Source organism: Corvus hawaiiensis, chromosome 27 (assembly GCF_020740725.1).
Source record: "Corvus hawaiiensis isolate bCorHaw1 chromosome 27, bCorHaw1.pri.cur, whole genome shotgun sequence".
Classification (NCBI taxonomy): Eukaryota; Metazoa; Chordata; class Aves; order Passeriformes; family Corvidae; genus Corvus; species Corvus hawaiiensis.
The window spans coordinates 3,285,615-3,306,413 of record NC_063239.1 but is presented as its reverse complement, the minus strand read 5'-3'; the positions used below and the strand labels follow the sequence as shown (position 1 = coordinate 3,306,413).

The window sequence follows — 20,799 nt, the reverse complement described above, 5'->3', positions numbered from 1 at the left end:
TTACTTTTCCTGTGGATTTCTTAAGGAACATCTAGCAAAGGACTGCAAGTGCCTGGCCCTGAGTGAGAATTATGCCTTTTAGCAGCTTGTCAACAGGCAGCCAAATAACTGAAGTTAATTCTGTTGAATATACAAGACTGGTTTTGAAGTTTCTAATATTACAAAAAGAAGCCCTATAAATTAGGCTGGCTCAGTACAGCTACGGAGTGGGGGAAGAGAAGGGATGTTAGTGCTGGGAGATGGATGCTTTAACTCCAAGCCAGTGATGTGTTCTGTTGTGCTTCAGTTTGTATGAAGCCAGTGGCTTTTGTGCTGCATTGTAGTGAAGGTTGGCGAGACAGGATCGGCTGGAGAAAGCTGCAGAAACAAAATGTAGAAATATTCCTTGGCTGGGTCTGGCAGCACAGGGTTAAGGAGCTGCCGTGTAGATTTACAGAAGCTCAGTGGAGCTGTTAGTGCCTGTTCACTGTTTCAGCCCCGGGAGCTGGACAGTGGTGAGAAGGGAGGGGTGGGTGCACATGGGTGCAGAACATCCCCAGGGAGCAGCCACCTGCCCTGTGTAGAGCCCTGTGCCCCAGTTCAGGCATCCTGGGTGAGCAGCCGTGTGATTTCACCACCTGCACGATCCTGTCAGCGCGGTGTCATTCAGCGGGTGACAAAAGACACCCGGATTGACTTCCCCCAGCCTCTTTGGTTTCAGGTAAAACAGCCTCTGACAAATGAGAAGGCATAATTACCCTTCAGGGCTGGATCAACCTAGAGCACCTCTGGCTCTATGCAGGGGTTTGGTTGGTGGAGGAGGGAAGGGAGGTGATGCTGCTAAGGGATGATACAGACCTTGGTAAATGCTTAATAATGGCAGAGCCCAAATACCTTGTGCATCCCACTTACAACAAATGGCACTTGGTGTATAAAACTGGCTGTTAGGGAGCAGAGGTCTGTCACACGTGTGCAGAGGGGCTTGCAGACCCACCAAGGGTTTGGGGACACTCTTCTCCTGCTGGTGGCTGAACTCCTACCCACACATTGAGAGACACACTCATCCGGAGACTTGGGTGAACCCAGATGAGCTGCACAGTGAACTGTGGGTCAGTGTAAATGGGACCCTGAACTCTACATGAGGTATTGGAGGGCTCTTTGAGGGGGTTTTAATTTTTTATTTTTAATTGCAGTCTAGCTGAGAAAGTAGGTTGAAAAGGAAAAAAATGTCACTGAAGAGCAGCCCTGGCAGAGGAAGAGACACTGGTGCATTAACAACGAAGTGTATCAGCTTTTCAAACGAGCTCTGTTGGAGGCTCTTTATATGTTGCCACTGATGATCAATAGATACTGGAAATTTTCTACTCTGCTCTTAACTTTCAAGTGATTTCCCTTTGAAGACATAAAATATCTTGAGAGAAAGCTATTTAAAAGAAGTGCAAATTACACTCAGAATAGTACTAATCACCTCTTGAGATTTCTCCCTAAGGTTTGATTTACAGTTATCAGCAAGAAAAAAGTGATGAAAATCAGTCGTTTTTCCAATAGTCCTTTTTTGGGGGGAGAAAATGACCTTCAGTGGGGGGTCAGGTGTCCACTCTGTGTTAGGTTTGCCCAGGGCTGGTGCTGGATCCTGCTGGAGGGACCTGTGTGATTTCAGATGGTTCATTTGTTTCTCCCACTTACAGAGAGGGTTGTGACCCCCAGTCCTGTCCCCCCAGATGTTTTGGGGTCTCTTAAAAAAGTGCATCGGGAGGAAGGGTTGGTGTTGGACGGCTGGTGTTGGGTCTGTGTGACTCCCTCAGCCAGAGAACAGGAATAAAGGCTCGGGGATGTGCCGGGAGCTCCATGGCTGTATGGGATACAGTGACAGGCTGAGCTCCCAGTGCAGACGAGAGCGAAGGTGCTGGAGCGTTGGAGGTGTCCCCAAACTGGACAGGGCTGGGATGAGACGGGAGCAAGGCTGGGGGAGACGAGGAAGGGAAACACTTGGCAGCCATGGCCTTGGCTAACAACCTAGATTCCTCTCTTCTATTCTTCTCTTCTTTCTCTGTGATTGTGCTTAGTGGGCTTATGCACCTCTTTTTTTTGTCTGTGTTTTTGTCTCCACCCAGGGCAGTGATGGTGACTCAGTGGATAAGAACAAATGCTGCACACTATGTAACATGTCCTTTACCTCAGCAGTGGTGGCGGAATCGCATTACCAAGGGAAAATCCATGCCAAAAGGTTAAAACTGTTGCTAGGGGAACAACCAGCATTAAAGGCCACAGGTAGGTCCAGAGGCAGCGAGCAGCAGGAGGGGCCGGTGCAGAGTGGTGTGGGCTCACTGTGCCAAGGGGGCTTGGCCAAGGTGCTGGCTCCGTGTGTGCGGGCAGAAAATGGATACAACACAGGCAGCTGAGCAGTGGCGGCTGACAGAAGTGGCTATTCATTTGTGTTTTTGTCATAACAGCCTTTAAAAATTCCTGATGCTCATTATTGTCTGCTTTGTTTATGTAGATTAGGAGTTTATCAGCTGGGACTGGCCCTGGTGCGAGAGCCCTATCTCCAGTTCCACAGTTCCAAAGTGTTTTCTCGGTGGAAGACAATGTCTCCAGTGGGTGCAGATAGCCAAGCCTGACTTTAATTATCAGCAGTTTAATTATCAGCTCAGCTAATATGTTTAATAAACCTTTGGTGTTACTGTACAGTACAGAGCATCATCTGCTCTTACCACAGAAGGAAGTCCAGGCTTTAAAAACCCTTGGATTGATTGTTTCTTGATTTTTGCCCAGATGGGTTTCGTGCTTTCCTCTGCAGTGATTCTAGTAATGCACCCTATTAACTTCCACATTTAAGAAGTCAAATGTTGGAATTGGACAATTTAACCATCTTATTGTTTGCTTAACCATAAAGTCCCTGAAAACCACTAATAATCTGTGAAAAAAAATTCCTCTTTGGTTGTGGAAGCAGAGAATGTTCAAACAAAGCACTCCTCGTTCTCTGGGAAGGATTGCTGGGCTGAAGTCCTGCAGACAGATGTGACCCAGAATTGCTGCCAGTGGCACTTCCTTCAGCACAAAATACAAATGGAGCTGTGTATACTGGACCCTGCCTAGCACGTAAATCCTAGATGTGATTAGATAACGGGGGCTGGCACTCTGTGTGTGTGGTTTTGTTGCCTTTTTAACTTCACAGACTGTAGATGCTGATACAGAGAATATAATTTGTCCTTTGCCAGGGTGGGCTTGGGAGCTGTTGGCCCCTTTGCTTGTGGGAATGTGGGGAATTGTGTTACGTGGTAGTTTGCTCAGTTTAACTGGACACACTCCAGCACCAGTGTGTCCTGTGGGAGGTGAGGGTACAGCCGTGGCAACCTGGGGGACCACGCCTGGGTCCGCCAAGAGGAAGGCTCTCACGTGAACTATCGTGGTCTTTCACTCATGTCGGGCTCTTCAGGCTGCTCTCTGCAGCTGGCACATAGCTGCAACGGCACAGAGAGCAGCAGAGACTCAGGTTTGGTGTTTATTTGTCCGGGGCTTGAACCCCATCCCTCATGTGCAACCTGCCAGCTCCTCCTGGAGCACCGAAGGACCTGCCACAAACCCTGGTATTCCTGGTTAAGTCCAGGTGAGCTGATGTTCTCAGGAGTGCTGGGTCTCAGAATAGTACATGGACTGATTCCCATGTAAGTTGACAGTTTGGATTCACCCTTCAGCTGTGGGGCCTGGCCAAGGCAGGGCTTGCTAAGAGCTGCAGCCTTGCACTGTGTTTTTTATCTCACTTTTTAATCATCTAGATCAGCCTCACAAGGCTCTAAGTGAGCCATGCTGTGTGCTCTGGAGTAATGGGCTCTTCAGCCATCCTAATCACTAGGAAGGAGTAACTCAAGGACTCATCAGCTCTTACAGCCACTTGATCTGGAAGATGAAGCCGAGCTCAGGAATACATTAATAAGCACCTCCTTGCTCTCCAGGAGTTCTCAGAGATATGTGCTTTGGACACAGCATTTCTGGGCTTCCTGCAGTCACCCAGCAATTTTCACTGGATTTTTGTCCCAGTCCTCTGTGGCTGGCACCAGGGAGCTTTAAGTCTCTCAGAGAGAGCTTCAGAGACTCCATTGCTCACGAGTCCTGAGAGCCAACCAAGCGCAGCCCTGAGCGTGCTGGATGCTCCTGGGGAGGATATTCTATTGCTTGATATTCTGGGGTTTCTCTCTCATCAGTCCTGAAGAAAATCATGTCTATTCTTAGTCCCCTTGCAGAGATCTACGTTCTCCTTCACTGTTACCATACAGATGGAACACAAATGTCTCATTCTGTGCCAGTGCTTTCAGGAGAAGAAGTGGCCCAACAGTCGGGTTTCTCACAAAAACGATATCTCATCATGACAGTGAAGTAGTTGTGATCTTTCCTGTTGCTCTGCTGTACAAGGTTGTAGCCCTCAGAGGCTTTATGCCATCGCTATTGCTGACGAATTCCTCTAGTCATTTCCAACATTCTCTGTCAGCTTGCATCCCATCATCACCATGAGTTACAAACCAAAGAATTGTGGGGGAAATAGCTGCTGTCTTCATCAATCCAAGTGCGAGGACCTGCAGGCATCATTCCGGGAAAGTGGCAATGGCTCTGGCTTTGGGACATCAAAAGGGACTGAGTAAATGGCTTTTTGGTTTGGGTGCAAGGATTTGTCCAGCAGCAACTGGAGTCTGTCTTAGTCCTAGATTTCTGGGATTTCTTCTGAAGAAAACTGAGTTTCTCAGTGCTCCCTTGTTGAGGCTCAGTTTCTTGTCCTCATGCTGAGTTCCTGGAGTGTGCCAATGGAAAAAATTGGGTGCCATTTAAATCCAGCTTGGAATAAAAAGCTTTGGATGTGAGAAAGAAGTCAAACATTAGTTCATTGCCGGAGTGCTGAAGTGTTTCTAACTTTGTATTTTGCCTCTTGCAGCAAAGTAAGACTTTCTCACTTCCCTCCCACAGCGAAAGGGAACGTAAGGCAGACTGTCATGAGCTATTTAGCATTTTGAAATACTTGAAATAGTCAAACTCGCAGCTTTTATGTTTGTGTTTTAGATGGAGAAACATTTTTAACATTTGACGTTTCATGAGTGTTTATTATTAATTTTCGTGTCACTGCTCAGGGAATGATGGCATTTGCTGTTCTGTAGCAGTTATGTAGTGCATATCAAAATGATAAATTCACATTTGCAGAGAAGTCAACTTTCATCTATTTCTCTTTGGGAGAATTTGGTAGATGTGGGATGTTTTCATTAATTGCCAGGCTGGGATCAGCACACCTTAGGACTGATGGGGGTTGTCAGTGGGCCCTGAGGAATGTGACTTTACAAGAAGATGTTTTGCACTGTGAGTGCTAAGAGGAAATCCTTGCCCATGGCAGCTGCCATGTGACGCAGGCAGGAGATCTCTGCTGTGGATCTGTAGCCCTCGGTCTCACGGCAGCCAGGTGTGGATGTGGGCTTGGAGCAGGGCTGGGATGGGCATGGGGGGCTCTGGTGCCATCCCCTGAAGCAGGAGTGACAGTCCCCCTGACAACCTCCCTCCTGCATGGCCTTTGGGGCAGCACAAGCCACCAGCCTCATGGAGAGGGGCTCAGAGGCACAGCCATGGGGCTGCTGGGCCGGCCAGTGGCTGAGAGTGGAGATGCTTCTGTCAGGTTTCCTTAGTGAGCAGGAGATGTAACTCCTGTGGACATCACCAGCTCCGTGAGCTTCAGCCTCCCTGGTTCCCCTCCGGCAGCAGCATACATAGAAACAAAGAGAAAGCTGACCAAAGATTGGATAGATTTAACTTTATAGCCTGAGGCTTGTGGAACAGCAAGTCAGATCTGTCGCAGAGCTCCTGGGCTGCCAAAATTGCTGGTTGTTTATAATGGTCCAAATATCTCTGCAGCTCAGTCTGGTTCCCTGGACTCAGCCCTGTCCTGGGGTGCTGCAGAGGGCTGGGTCCCCCTGGAATCACCAGGGCTGTCCCAAGTCCCTGTGGCATCACTGGGTTCTGGGCCTGGACTGCTTCCTGCAGGGAGGCTCCTTGGCGAGTGCAGAAACACGTTTGCAATAAGCAAGCTGTGCTTGCTTTTCGTGAGTCAAGCACGTGCAAAGTCTGTGTAATCCCAGTTTGAACAGGCAATATTGCAATTCCCTAATTTTCTTCCTAATGACTGTTCTGGCCCCTGGCTTTGCTCTTTGCTTGCACTGGCAGTTCTGCTGCGTACACCTTGGAGGGGCTGGGCTGTGTCTCTCTTGCTGGAACCATAGAAAAGACTTTTTTTTAGGAGCAAAATCCAGCCAGACCCTGCCTGGCCCTGCCCAGAGGCAGTGTCATTGCTGCTGGAACTCTGATACCTTGGCAGTCATCATCAAAAACAATAGAAGGTTATAAACCCGTGGAAATTGATAAGGTTGTAAGTAATGTTATATGTAAGATAGAATTTCCTTGAAGGGTGTCCCTTACTGAGCAGGTCAGCAGAAGTTTTATAACAGTATTAACTTTCTCAAGCCGTGGAGTCAATCTCAGTGGGCTCCAGGCATAATTATATGTCTAAATATATCCCTGTGTTGCTGTTCCTGATGTCAGACACTGAGGTGGGTTTGGCATTTGCTGCCCTGTGTGCTCATCAGGGCTCGGCTGGATCATCTCCTGATCAAAGACAGCCACCACATGCCTCTTGCCACCTCCAAATGTGCCTATTCTGGTACCATGGAGAGAGCAGGTAGTTAATTATTTAAAGAGCAGACATTTCATCTGGAAAAGAAAAGAAAAGGAAAGCCACATAAAAGGGAATTTTTGAATGAGGTGTGATAATTAAGTGCTAGTCATTGTATATTTTTATATCCCAATGTTACCTGAACTTTATTTTGCTTTACACTGTTTTTTCATGGGTTTGTGACTTGTATTGTACGAAGTTGGGAAACTCCGTCGAACAAAGTGCACTCTATTATATAAAAACTAATCACTCACTCTTCTTTGGAATGATTTGGGGGTCATGTTTGTGTTCCTGGATGCGCTTTCAATGAATCTGAAGGAAAATGGAATTAAATTAAGGTCGTGTGTTGCTGGTACCTGATAATGCACAATGTGAAGATCTTTGAAGGATGGGACTGAGTATTGAGTATTTTTTTTCATCTGTGACAGTTTGCAATGACTATGGCTTTCCCCATTCTTTCTGAGACCAAATAAATTGAAAAATAAGAATCCTGAGATAATGATAAATATGTCTCTCTATCTTGAGAAGGAGATGGCTCTGCATGGTGTATTTATTCTCCACTGATGATTTTTCCTTGGAGTAGCAATTCAAGCAGGATAAGTTTAGCAGATTTAGTCAGAACAGTGATAAGATGTATAACTGCATTGGGAGCATCCTCCTTCCCCAGTTAGTGAAATGCAGAAAGCTGAGGAACAGTTCTGGGCTGTCCTTTCATGATGCTTTTTTTAATGGGAAATGGTAGCTTTCCAAGCAGCACCATCCAAAATATCCACCGGGACCATGTAACTGCAGCTAATTATTCCCCGTGTCTAATGTGGGATCTGCCTCAGGGTCTGGCGTTCCTCAGGCAGCACGAACCCGGGGAAGCTCATGTCTGAACAATCCCTTTTACAGAAGCCGCTCTGGGCTCCCTGAAGCCCCCGCACACGGACAGTTCCCCGGTGGTTCCGTCCCCGCCCCAGCGGAGGGACTCGGACAGGTACTGCCAGCTCTGCGCAGCCTGGTTCAACAACCCCATGATGGCACAGCAGCACTACGACGGCAAAAAGCACAAGAAGAACGCAGCCAGAGCCGACCTCCTGGAGCAGCTGGGGAAGACCCTAGACCTGGGGGAGCTGAGAGGTGAGAGACTTGCACATGGAGAGGAGGGACCTGCTCCCTGTGGGATGCCGTGACCCTTGCCCATTACAGTAACCGGTGGTGCAGGGAGCCCGAGATGCTGTTACTGCTTCCTGAGGTTCCCAGTTCTGTAAAAGAATCCCCTGCTCTGGAATGCCAGCCTGCAGTTTTAGCAGCATTCTTTCACAGATGTTTCCTAGGTGTCTCCCTTGCCTCCTCCTAAAACAGTCCTTTCATTAGTGCACACACCTGTCCTTAAGCAAGTGTGGCCTGTCCCTGGGAGAGGAGAGCCTGTTACAGCTCAGAAGTGCAGATGGGAGGATGTTGCTGGAGGCAGAGCACTCCCTACATCTCTGTGATGGAGAGCAGGATAACTGTCTTCCATGATTTAATTAGGCTTCAATGGCCCTGGGTCAGCAGCAGCAAGAGGAGCTGAGCATTTGCTGCAGGGATGTTAAACACAAATTTTTTGTGTTCCTGCTGAAGGGAGAGCAGCCTTTCTTCATCTGTCTGTCAGTCTATCCATGCTGGCCCCACAGGGAGAGACTCTGGCATCTGCGGGGTCCCTGTGGGAACTGCACCCTGGGGTTGCACAGATTTGGGCCTTGCACCCCCTTGGGAGCCACCCTCAAGCAGAGCAGAGCCACAGCCAGGCAGTCTCAGCAGCTGGAGCCCCCCAGCACCCCGGGCCCTCCTTGTGATGGAGAGGTGCAGTTTGTGTCAGCTGAGGATGTGTCCAGGACTGAATCTTGACAAGTACCTGTTTACTCCAAGGCGTAAGTGCAGGAGAGGCACGAGCCTTTCGTCTCCACAGTCTGGGTTACGATCCCATATGCGCATAGGGACCTGACTGGGGCAGCTGAGGAAGGAGGACAAGTTTGATTCAGAACTACATGGGAGAGCTCTGGTTTGCCAGTGAGGCTTTGCAGTGCCATTTTGATATTCCTGGGGCTTTCTCCTCGCTAAATGAAATAATTTTTCTTGAGATACTAATGACTGTACAGTATATTGGGCATTTCTTGATCTCCCGTAAAACCTCGTAATGGTTGTCTAGATCCTCCTGTGCTACCTAGTGTGACTCAGTGCCATCAATGATTCATGTTGGCTGAGTCACTGCTTGCTACTGGAAATATGTGGGAATAAAACCTGGGACAATAGCATGGAAATACTCAGTACTTTGAACTGTGCCAAGCTCAAGAGTGGCTGAAGATGTCATTAACTGTAAATAAATCAATTGGGAAGTGTTTTATTCATTTAGCTACTGGGAAGAGTTGAAATTGGAGGCCTTCACAGCCTCATCAGCTGTTGGGTTTTACCTTCACGGTGGTGCTGTGCATGGTTGGGGTTTGCACTGGATCCAGTGTGGTCCTGCCAGTGTCTGTGGATGGCAGGAGAGAGGACAGCAGAGCTGTATCCTGGCTGTGTGTGTGCCTGGTACAGGGGAACAGGTATGGTCCTCTGGTTGGACGCTTCAGGGTGCTGTTTCAGGGGTTCAGTCTGCAGTGCCCAGTGCTCCACAGCACCAGCGAGCTGCAGTCAGGCGCAGGGAGCCAAGGAGGCTGAGCCTGCCAAGCTGGGAAATCTTCTTTTTCAGTTTTTCTAACTAGGTCATGACCATCTGTCCATCTGTGTCCATCTAGAGATGCTCTCCTGGATGCATTTAGCTGCAAGATTAGAGCAGATCTTTACAGGTGTTGAAAGCAGTCTCTGCAATGGCCAGCACGGAATGATATCCACCTTGTGCCCGAGCAAACAGCCTCACCTTGGCAGGTAACATCATGTCTGACTACAAGGTAACAGTGGCAGCAGGACATGGCCATGGTGGGGAAAACATCCCCATATACTCCCTGCTCCTCACTGTCTTTGCTGCCTCAGTTTCCCCTGGATCGCAAAGTCATCTCCTTCCTCCTCATCCCTGGTGGCTTCTCCCATCACAGCTTAAATATTAATTCTATTTTGACTAGTGTGGGAGATGAACATTCGATGCATTGTGTGAGCCTGGAACAAGCAGTGTCAGTTGAAGTACAACATTTCAGCAGCCTTTGATGTTTTGATAATGGCTGTAATAAAATATTTATTGATAAATATGAATGTGTATTTGGAGAAATAAGAATAGAGATACATTTTTGGACAATTTATATTTATAGGAAACAAAACCATTGATTCTTCCCACCAAGTGCTCATCCTGCAATTTTGAAGTCTTATTTTCTTCTCAGAAATAAGAATGAGGAGAGGGGGAAAAAAAAAAAGGAGAAATGAGCATTGTTTCTGCAGTGTGTGTTGTGTTAAAGCTGCAGCACAGGGGAGTGCATGGGCACACACATATCCCTTTCCCTTGGCCGAATGGAGTGCAGGGTCCAGCCCACTCTCTTGGAGCAGTTCTGTGTGGCTTTCCAGCCATGGCACAGAGCTGCTTTGGGACCCACCCTGCTCTGTGGCTGACCTGGAATCCCTGCTGCTCCTGCTAGACAGGGAAGCATGTGAACATACCCTGAAAGAGGAAGAAATTGGGAGTTTTCTTCCTGCAGAGCTGCCTCCCCTGGCTGCCCCTGCACCCTGGCACAGATCATAGGAAGATAAAACCTGGTGGGTGCCAACCCCCAAATTCCAACTCTGCTATGACAACTTGTGCCTGTGCAGCAGAGTGGCCACAGCTCGGTTGGAGGCAGCGATGTGGCTCCGTCTGGTCGCTCTCCCTCTCCAGCCTGTGCCAGGCACAGGGAGGAGGAATGTCAAGTTTGCTCCATCAAGGCACATCTCACCAGTTTTAGTTCATGTCTCGTGTCCTCTATGGCCGAGCTCTCCAGCTCCCTCTCTGAGGCAGGGGGGCTCTGCAGTGGCAGGTGGTTTGTAACGGGCTCTGCCTGGTGCTGGGGCCAAGACGAACCCTGCAACAGGTGCTCTGAATCCCTAAAATAAAGCACAGCAGCCTCTGCAGTACAGATGGACAAGGGAATGGAGATGTCACCTGGAGCCTTTGTGTTCTCAGGTAAATTGGTGGTGTTGGAGATGCATTCTTCCAGAATCAGGCAAAGAGCTGAGTTTCATTTTTCATCTCAGCTCATAATTTCTTGGTATGCCTTATAAATACTTCTCGTTCTGTGCTGTCACTTGTGGTTAGTAAGAATCAGTTTAACAAGAACTCCCTTGGAATGGGTTTTAATGCATTTTATGCAGAATGACATTAATAACTTGACTTGTTAATATTTTATTTAATGGGGATAGGAGGACATTCAATTTTACATGAATGCATGTCACGCTGCAGGGGAGGCAATGCTGATGTGTCTTGAGGATGCAAAAGGAGATGAGAATACAGCCAGAGCCCAGCAGCTGCCAGTATGGTCTGCTCAGGCTGGGACCACCTTCCAATCGCGGATGGCCCGTAGGGCTGAGCTCAGCCCCAGCACACTGGCTGGGGAGTTTTACGAAACCAGTTTCAGCCGAGTAGCAGCTTTGATGAGGTCCAGTGGGGTCAAATTCTGGTAATTTTGATATCCTGGAAGTGATTATTGCCTGTGGTCTGATCCTGCTGTTCATTTGAGGCTGGTTTCCTTTCTCCATCCCAGTTCATGGAATCAGCCCAGTCTGCGGCTGCGTGTTCCAGCCTGTGGGAAGAGCTGCATCAGGGAACAGCACTGAGTTCCCCTGCACAGAACACAGGGAGGGGGAACAGGGTTCCCCCTGGTTCATCACTGAGTAGCCTTGACATGCTGAGGGAGAAAATCATCATCCCCAGTTAGGAGCTGTATTTGCTGAAGGCGTTTCCACCTACACCAGTAATTAAGATTCACTGAGGCTGCTGTTAATGTGCTGCTAAATTGGCTGAGCAGCAGACCCTTATTACCTTAAGTTAAAGTATCACCTGTTTCTTAGTTCCCCAGTCCTGTTCTGCCATGTGGAGATCCTGATGTGGTCCAAGTTCTCAGTCTGCTGCACTGTGCTGACACACCATGCCAGCCGTGCACTGCCCTTCCCACCCATTCCTTCCCATCCCTTCCCCTGCATTGTGGTAGATTCATGTGGCTTCTGACGCCCGTTGGTTTAATGAAGGAAACAGGAGCTGCCAGCAATGGGCAAAGGGTGTGACTGTAAAACCATCACTGCTCTATCAGGAATAAATTCTGTAAGGACAAAATCCATATGCACATCTGTAAATTGATTTTTGTTCTGTGCCACAACATGACATAGAAATACAGAAACTACTTAAATACCTCTGCAGTGTTGCTGGCTTGTTGTTTGCAAGCACTCATCTGAGTGATTTTGAAATATTATTTAAGGATGATTTTCATGTTGTGCCAAATTCCTGGGTGAGAGATATTATGAAGTGTTTGAGAGAAGTGGGGCTCTTGGTGTCGCTGGTGTCTGGAGTTCAAAACAAGACAAAGGATTTTTTGAGAGCCTGTAGGTCTAGCTGGGGAGGGGTCAGTGTGTTTATTACTTGTACAGTTAATTAGGGTGAGCATGGACTGATCAAATTTGAGAATGCCACACATTATTTGTTCTAAATTAGTTGTTTTAACGATTTCGGCAAAGAAGTAATTCTGTAGAAAGCCAGAAGAGACCATTACAAGGAACATTAGAACAGTTCCTAAGGAGCACAGCAGTCCCTGCAAGGAATCCCATGGCTCCGGTGTTTTTAAGCAGAGCCCTTAGTTCAGCTGGGGATGGTCTGTACCGCAGCCAAGAGACAACCGAGAGGTGAGAGAGCTCCTGCTTTGGCTTTGGGTGGCTGCCTGGTGCCCCTCCGGTCTGCCAGCCTTGACCTTCAGCCAAGGGCTGCCAAATGTGGGCTGTTGGAGACCAGCAGCTGTGCTTGGCTGGTTCACTTTGGTGGATAAATCAGAGTGGATCCCTTTGGGGAAAAGAGAGTTCCTAAGTGATCTGGCTGCTGAATATGCTAATGGGGAATTGCCCTGTATTGTGATCACTACCAAAAACTAGAGGCATAAATGGCACCTCGAGTGCTTGTTAGTGTGAACACAGTGATGATGCTCTGAGGAGGGCACAGGAGAGAGAGGCACCACACTCTCAGGGGGGATTAGCCTTTGAACCTGGCTTTCTTCTGCTCAGTTCTAAAAATACTTCTTTAGGTTTCTCTAATGCTTGAATACCCTGGCCTGGAAAAGTAAATAGAGGGATCACTGTAAAGAGAAATCTCTGTGAAACTGGAAATGAAATGTGGGATCCAAATGCTGTCTAATTAATTAGAAGTTTGCTTGGGGCATAGGTGCTTTTTTCTATTTCTCCCCCTTTCTTCAGTCATTTTCACTTATTTGTACTTTATAGCTGCCATTTTGACTCTGAGTAGTCTGTAGCCCAGGCACAGGAGTGTTTCCCTCCTGGTGTAGCCCTGTGCTTCCCTCGGTCTCACCATGCGGCATAGCCGGAGCCAAGGGTTAATCAACACTGGGTTTTCTTCACAGGCCTGAAGCGCAGCTACACCTGCAACATCTGCAATGTCACCCTGAACTCCATAGAGCAGTACCATGCACACCTGAAGGGCTCCAAACACCAGACCAAGTGAGTATCATTGTGCTTCTCCCAGTGTCTGTGTCTGCCGAGATGGAATTGTCTGTAACAGTGCTTTGCATCCAACTCCCTGTCAGCAGAGGAGCACTGGGGGGCTGTGCTCTGGTTGCTGTGAAAACACAGATACCAGAGGCACCTCCAGGTTGAGGAATGCAGGGCCAAATCCACATGGGCTTCCTGGAGTCCCACTGATTTGTGGTTAATGATACTGAGTTTGCAGCTTCTTTCATGTGTGAAACCTCAGAAGAGACACCATGAGCCGAAGGGGATTAGGTGTTTCCCAGTGAACCAGTTTTTTCTGTGATTTAGAGTAATTAGGCATTACCCATCTCTGAGAACTGGGGGGAGTCTGCTCTGTCAATTACTACAAATTATTAAAATGAAGTGATGGAGATACATGATATCAGAGACTAGTTTAATGAACTAATTGCTCTTAATGCACTTATATGTGAGCTTTGGGAACCATTTCAGGCTGAATCACTCAGAACTGCCCAGATTAGGAGAGGAATATAAAGGGATATACCTGAAGTGTTTCAGGTAGCTTTGAGGGCAGTCTGAAAAGTGAGCAGGATGAGCAGAACTAGCAATGACTGCTAATGGTGTTCTGCTCTATTGTGCAGTCTCCTACAATTAGCAGAGATTAAGAAATCTTAATTTCTAGTGCTGTGAATGAACATGCTGGGAAGTTATTCGTGCTTTGACTGTTGTAGGAGTGACGGATGACACACGTGCCCTGGGCTCAGCCCATTCCCAGTGCAAAAGAATGTGTTGGGCAGCACAAAAACCAGATTTTGGCAGGGCTGCATCTATGTTTCTCTAGGTTTTCCAAGCAATTACCTCTTCTATACAAAGAAAAGGACTTTAGAAATCCAGACCTGGTCCTTTGCCGGGTTTCAACAGCGGTGATGTCCCACTGGGTCATCGCAGCACCGTGGCTCCCAGGTGTGCTCCATGCAGGGGGGCAGGTGAGGATCATCCCCTGCTTGTTCCAGCCAGTATTCTCCCACTGGTTTCTGCTGTTCTCATTATTGTTAGTTAATGTCAAGACTGTCCTCTGCCTCGTAACTCAGGCTGAAGCCACTGGACTGCAGTTGCCAAGGCAACAAAACATTTTATGTAGCTGTCATACTTCATATAGTTAAAGACTAAACAAACCTGAAGAAGGGGGCAGCAGTTTGTGAAGGACAGGGATGAAGGGATACAGGGATTTTGTTCTGGGACATGTGAACAGGGATCAGTGATTGCAGGATGGAAGCTGATACCACCCAAAAAATACTAGGCAGATGAGTTTCCTGGAAAGCTGCTTCAGGAGAGAAGAACTTTTATGAGGAATGAGCTGCATTGTGGTTATTTATTACTGTTCCTGAGAGCTCTGCAGAGAGCAGCATGCTGAGAGCCCCAGTTAGAGCTGCCTTAAATAACCCACCATACACACCATGAGCCTGGCAGCTGTGTTAACCAGGACCCTGGCACTGCCCCGTGGAGGGCTGGGGGTCCTGGGACTCCATGGGCAGCACACAATTTGAGGCTTGTACCCTGCAGCTGAGCAGCTCTTCCTTGAGTAGTCTGGCCAGGAGAGATGAATCATTCAAAGGAGCTCCAGGGGCTACTCCGAATGCTGCTGCCTGCATTTGTTTGGACCAAAAGAGGGGGAAAACAGGGCTTAGGGAGGAAGCTGGAAGTGTCTTGGCTGGTATTTTGGTGTTGAGTAAAAGATGCAGGAAGAGGGAGCTAATACTGAGCCAGTCCTTATCCCTCCAGCCTGCGCGTACGCGAAGCAGGTGTACCTGCCAGCTCCCGTTTTTTCCTCCAGGGTGCAGGTACTTGAGCTTAATTTGAAAATTAAGGTTAAATGCTGCATTGGATGCATGGGGAGTACAGGGCTCAACTCAGGCTCTGATGGGTGATGCCGCTGGCTGTGGGCACGTGTTGGCACGGAGCAAGTCTTGGAATGTGGATGGACTCTGGAACATCTGCAGCGGGGAGGGGCATTAAACCTTTAATTAGGGATTTATGAACTGTGTAGAGATGATTGAGTCATTGTTTGACTTGCTTTCCAGAAATAGATGAGGGCTTTTTTAATCTCCTCTCTCCTTCCCTTCTCCCCCCATGAAGCACAGAGAAGCAGTGCTGGGCAGGGTGCCAGGGAGGGGCCAGTGCCTACTTTGGCTGAACCATGGTGGGCACCAACAGCTCCTTCCTATGGGGACCAGCAGCAGCCAAAATCCCAGTTGTGAATGTTACTTCCAAGAGACTGGTGGGGAGGCACATGCCAGCCTTGCTCCTTACTGTTCGCCATGGGCTGGCAGAAGCAAAACCTCCCTTCTTCTGCTTTATGCAAACTGCAAAGATGAAAAATCACTGCTCAAAGTGGTTTGCAAAAAACAACAGGGATTAAAGCCACAGATAGTTGTAAAAGGAGACAGGATATTCAGTTTCTGGGGTCAAAGCAATGCTTGTGCAGAATGTTACCCTGGGGCTTTGCAAAAAGCGCTTCCTGGGGAGGGGTTGGGGACAGGCTGGGAACGGGTGCTGGGTCATCACTGCGGCCCGGAGAAAATAGGTGCCTTTAGGGAAGATACTCCAGAGGGCCTGGATCTGGGTCTGAAGTACCTCCTCTGGGCATGTGGGTAGAAAGATCAGAGGTGCTTTTCACAGAGCAGAGAGCCCAGACCCACATTTGGGGTGAGTATCATCCCTGGGCAGCTGTGGGTCTGTCAGCCGCTGCAATAATGTGCTGGAGAGCGAGAGCTGAGAGCTGAGAGCGAGAGCTGAGAGCTGAGAGCGAGAGCTGAGAGCTGAGAGCAAGAGCTGAGAGCTGAGAGCTGAGAGCAAGAGCTGAGAGCTGTGAGCTGAGAGCTGAGAGCTGTGAGCTGAGAGCTGAGAGCGAGAGCTGAGAGCTGAGAGCTGTGAGCTGTCCTCCGCTGCTCAGGCTGGCAGCGACGGAAGGCTGAGATCCAGCCCTAGTAATTAAGAGTCTGACTGTGTGGGGATAACGATTCCCACTTCCATAAAGAAGAATTTTATCTTCTTGCCTTCATTTTGTCTCTTTGATCAGCCAGACCTCTCTGCCACATCTAGAGCTCAGAAATGTATTCCAGGGTTTTATAACACCTCATTTACACTTTCATAGATGCTAATACACATAAGGGTTTCCCTTTCAGACTCAGGCTTCCTGGTTAATTTCAGGATTTTTGCATTGAGGGGACCCAATCCTGCAGCCATCATTGGGATAAAACCAATTCAATGGTCAAAATTAATTCTGAGGGGTTAAGAATGGTCACATCCAGTAGGGGAGGTAGCTCTGCAGCCTTTCCTGCACAACTCTTAGCCTTGACTTTGGGCTGTGCCCTGTGGAAGCCCAGATAGTTGATGTCCTGTTGAGGAGCAGAGACAGCAAGCTTGGGCCTGAGCAGGCTCTTTCCTCTTTTCTTTTCTTTTCTTTTCTTTTCTTTTCTTTTCTTTTCTTTTCTTTTCTTTTCTTTTCTTTTCTTTTCTTTTCTTTTCTTTTCTTTTCTTTTCTCTTTTCTTTTCTTTTCTATTTTCAGGCTGAGAACACAGATGTCTAATTGGAACAATTTATCAACATAAGCTGCATGGCTATTCAGGAATGAGCTAATCAAAATATTGTAAATATCGTGCCTGGAGAAATGTCACCCTTTCCCGTGGTTGCGTTTACATCACTTTTCCCATCTATTTAAGAAAGTGTGAACAAATATTGACAGCCTGTTGTGGCTGAAGCATGTCCCGGGATCTGTGTGTCTGGCACAGCCAACACATGGGTGGCAGCAGGGGAGGCTCTGGGGCTGTCTGGCCCTGCTCCACTTGGGTCAGATTTAGTGCCAAATGTTTTTTGTGTTTCTCCTGGATGTTTCCAGCCCTCTCCCCGGTGCCAGAAGGTTGAGCTCCTCCTGCACATCCTCACTGAGAAGGAAGGCATTCTTTGATACAAGATTTCTACTAATTTTCTGGAAATTAGAGTAAATGAGTTGTATCATGTACTTTACACCCAAGCCATATGATTTTGTTCTTACCTTGGTGGCCGCGGTAACAGTAACACTTGCTAATGGTAACATTTCTATGTGCTTTTTGAAATATATAGTGGCTTATGCCTAAAGAAGCCTTTAGAGCACTAACAACTCCAGAAGATGAATAGTTACAAAAGGTAGATGGAATTGACAGGCATTTTAATTTGTCATAGTTTCAGTTCCAGAGAGCAGCTGAATAATTACACTGCCTGTGAAGAGAGAGAATGTAATACTTCCCCTCATTATAGATTTAAATTGTCTCCCTTCCCTTTTAATGTAAGTGAAAATAAAGATATCTCTGATATCTTCTGTTTTGATCATAATTTGAAAGCCCCAGAACAGCCCATACAGCATTGTGTTGTGGTGTTGGATGTATGGATTAATTATTTTAATGTAAAACCTAAATACTGGGCTAATTGCTCAAAGCACAAACCTGAGCTTGCCAACGCCAGTTCCGGTGAGGAATTCCTCATCAGCTGAGCTGCACTGGGCCATGGAGGAGGCAAGTTGGGCAGGATTTGTGAGGCTCTTAAATTCAAATTGAGGACCTAAAGAAATGAGACTTTTTCCAAATTGCTATGGTGGTTTTCTTTCATAAAACGCAAGACTGTCCTTAAAATTGTAAATATGCTTTAGGTAGAGAGAGTTTATTGATATATTTTTTCAGAATGGCAGTCTCCTGGTGGCTCACATAGAACATTCCTTTAGTCATTCTGTGGAGAGCTGCAGATTTTCCCGGTGCCGGGTCCCCAGGCAGAGCTCTGGAGTGGAATGGGAGCCCCCAGGATGGAGCCTGACTCGGGCATCATTTCTGTCTTGCAGCCTGAAGAACCAATAGTAGCTCGTCAGCGGAGAAGAGGACAAGCACTAATGCTGCTTCTGTGGAGGGGGAGCGGGTCAGCAGGAGAAGAGGCTTTCTTGGACAGTGATCCTGTGTGGATTCAATAATTAACATGTAACTAACCTTCGCTTTGGACACATACATGGATTTTTTTTTTTTAATTTTGTGGTGAGTTAAAATATTTCGATGGATTTTTTTACCCTTTCAAGACAATATTTATTCAGCACGGAGTCTAGAGTATGATAACTATCCTGTAAATACAGCACTTGCTCATCAGTCATCTTCAGGGACAGTGGAAACAAACTATTTTACTTTTTCATATTTATTCTTAGATTTCTCCCAAGAGTATAAGATTATTCTACTACATTATCCATGATAGTGATGTAATCAGTCTTCAATCAGAAATAAACACACTTTCTTCACCTTCTCCAGCATGGTTTGTGTCAACACATAAAGAGCAACAGCAGTGAATCGTGGGGATTGTGTAATGGATGAGTTTCTTCCTTCCCTCTTTGTCTCTAGAGAAACAAATGGTTCCGTGAGTAAGGAACACTGAAAAGAAAGTGTGAATTCTTTTTCCTGCTGGTAGGATTCCTGCAGGCTCAACAGAAGCTGTTTGCTTTATTGACTTTGCTGCAAGCCTGAGGTCGGACACTGCTCTGTGCACCAGCCGTTTCTGGGAGACACAGCCCTCCTGGAGAGCTGCAGGAAGCACGGTGGGACCAGAGCCATGGCAGAGGCTGAGCTGGCCAGGCCATCCCATGCAGGTAAGCTTGGTTACCTGTGCACCTGCAGAGAGGCAGCGGAGACACGGAGTTATCCCTGCACTGAGTCCAGCTCTGACTCTGCCGTGCACCAGCCAGCAGCAGCTCGCTCCCTCTGCCTGGTTTGGGGATCTGAGCAGAGAGAAGGAGCCGAGTCGGAGGAGAAGCCTTCACTGTTCTGCATCCCAGGGGCTGCCCAGAGCTCCCCTGGTCAGCAGCCTCAGCCCCCTGGGCTGTACTTGAGCCTCCAGTCCTGTGAAGGGACAGCTCGGGCAAGCTGCAGCATCACCTCTTTCACTCTGTGGGGACAGTTAGAGCCACTGCAGAAGCTCTGTGTGATTAATTTGTGCTCTTGCATCGATGCCTTTCATGTGTGGAGGAGAATGGGTTTTTCACAGATGAGTAAACATCTCCTTGGGTTTCATAGCTGTGGGGCGGTTTCATTTATTGTGTTTTGGGTAATAACACAAGCCGCCAGTGTTCCCGAAGCTAAACTGCCTCTTTACAGAGAGAATGATTTACAGAAATAGGGCACATCAGTCATGTGGGTTCAGGCCTGACTTCTCTGAGCCTTCTTTCCCCAAAGGAACCCTCCGCCAGCAGCATCCAGGGTGCTGCAGAGGCATTTTTGTCAGGAGACAAACCCAAAAATCTTCTATGTGCTCTCGTAATCACTACAAGCTAATTGCAGCAAATTAATTACAGCACAAACACAATTTATTTCCCCAGGCAGGTGTGAAGACAGCTCTGCAGTGAGCTGGGTTGGACCCAGACTCCGCTCCCAGCCCGTGCTAGGCTGGCTGTTCTCCCTTGGGTCTCCAGCCTGGCCTAGAGTTGGTGGCACTCTGGCAGCTCTCAGGTAGATGGTGTTTCTTGTGGCACTGCAGAGCAGGAGGGGCAGCACTGCCAACGGGATTCCCACATCCCACCCTACACCGCCCAGCCCTGGCGAGCAAGAGGCAGCTGAGGTGCCCCATCACATCTCCCTGTCTCTCCAACTTCTGCCTGGAGTGACAGAGCAGTGCAATATTTCCATTTGTTGCTGATATTGTCCTGGTCCAGTCAATCATGCTTTGGTCCCTAAATCCTTCTAATCTCTTGCTTTTCCTAAGTTCATTAGGCCTTCAAAGCAAGACAAATAAAAAGACAAATCTCCTCATGGTAAGTCAGTGATCCCTGTAGAAGTGCCACCGGATCTCTGATGTCAAGCCTGGTCCAATGACTTGAGGCTGAAATGTGTGAGCAGCTGTATTAGAGAGCTTTGAAAATGGCTCAGTGCAACCATTGCATCCCCCATGGTTACTTTAATCTGAAGGGTGAAAACATTTGTGTATATTTTCTTAAGTAAAAAAAAAAAAACAAACCAGAAACACTCTCAGCATTTTTTATGCAGAACATCTATACGTAACAATTTGATTTTGTCTGTTCTGGCCAAATGTTTTTCTGGCTTAAAATTCTGTGCAAGATAGTCTGTAAAGAAAGTAAATCTCAATAATTTATCATCAGTCTGGTTGGGTCTCTCCCCCGACTCACTTTACAGACAGTGCTGACTGGAATACTGGTGGCAGTGGGAGACAGCTGCAAATGTGGCTGCCAACACTGAAACTGTAATGTTTTAGATGTGTTTCATTAGAGTTTGTAGCCCATACTAATGCAGCTCTCTAGGTTCTGGTGCGAGTGTGTCAGGTTGTGTTTCAGGGGCAGGACACTGACTTTCAGTGGTGTTTTATGCTCAGACACAGCTCAACACAAACAATACGTGGTTTTATCTGGCTCCTTGTGTGGAGGCAATGGAGCTCTATGGCAACAGGGTGTAACATGAGGCTGCCCTGAGAC

General features: G+C 47.7%; 1 protein-coding gene across 1 annotated transcript in view; it reads left to right on the top strand.

Moving 5' to 3' along the window:
• Nucleotides 1-18,626, top strand: part of ZMAT4 (zinc finger matrin-type 4) — a 48,205-nt gene extending 29,579 nt beyond the window's left edge. The window contains exons 4-7 of the mRNA XM_048287432.1: nucleotides 2,094-2,250; nucleotides 7,577-7,804; nucleotides 13,225-13,321; nucleotides 18,181-18,626. Of these exons, the coding sequence (XP_048143389.1) occupies nucleotides 2,094-2,250; nucleotides 7,577-7,804; nucleotides 13,225-13,321; nucleotides 18,181-18,196 (498 nt within the window). The 3' untranslated portion in view covers nucleotides 18,197-18,626. The remainder of the gene's footprint in view (nucleotides 1-2,093; nucleotides 2,251-7,576; nucleotides 7,805-13,224; nucleotides 13,322-18,180) is intronic.
• The last annotated feature ends 2,173 nt before the right edge of the window (nucleotides 18,627-20,799 follow it).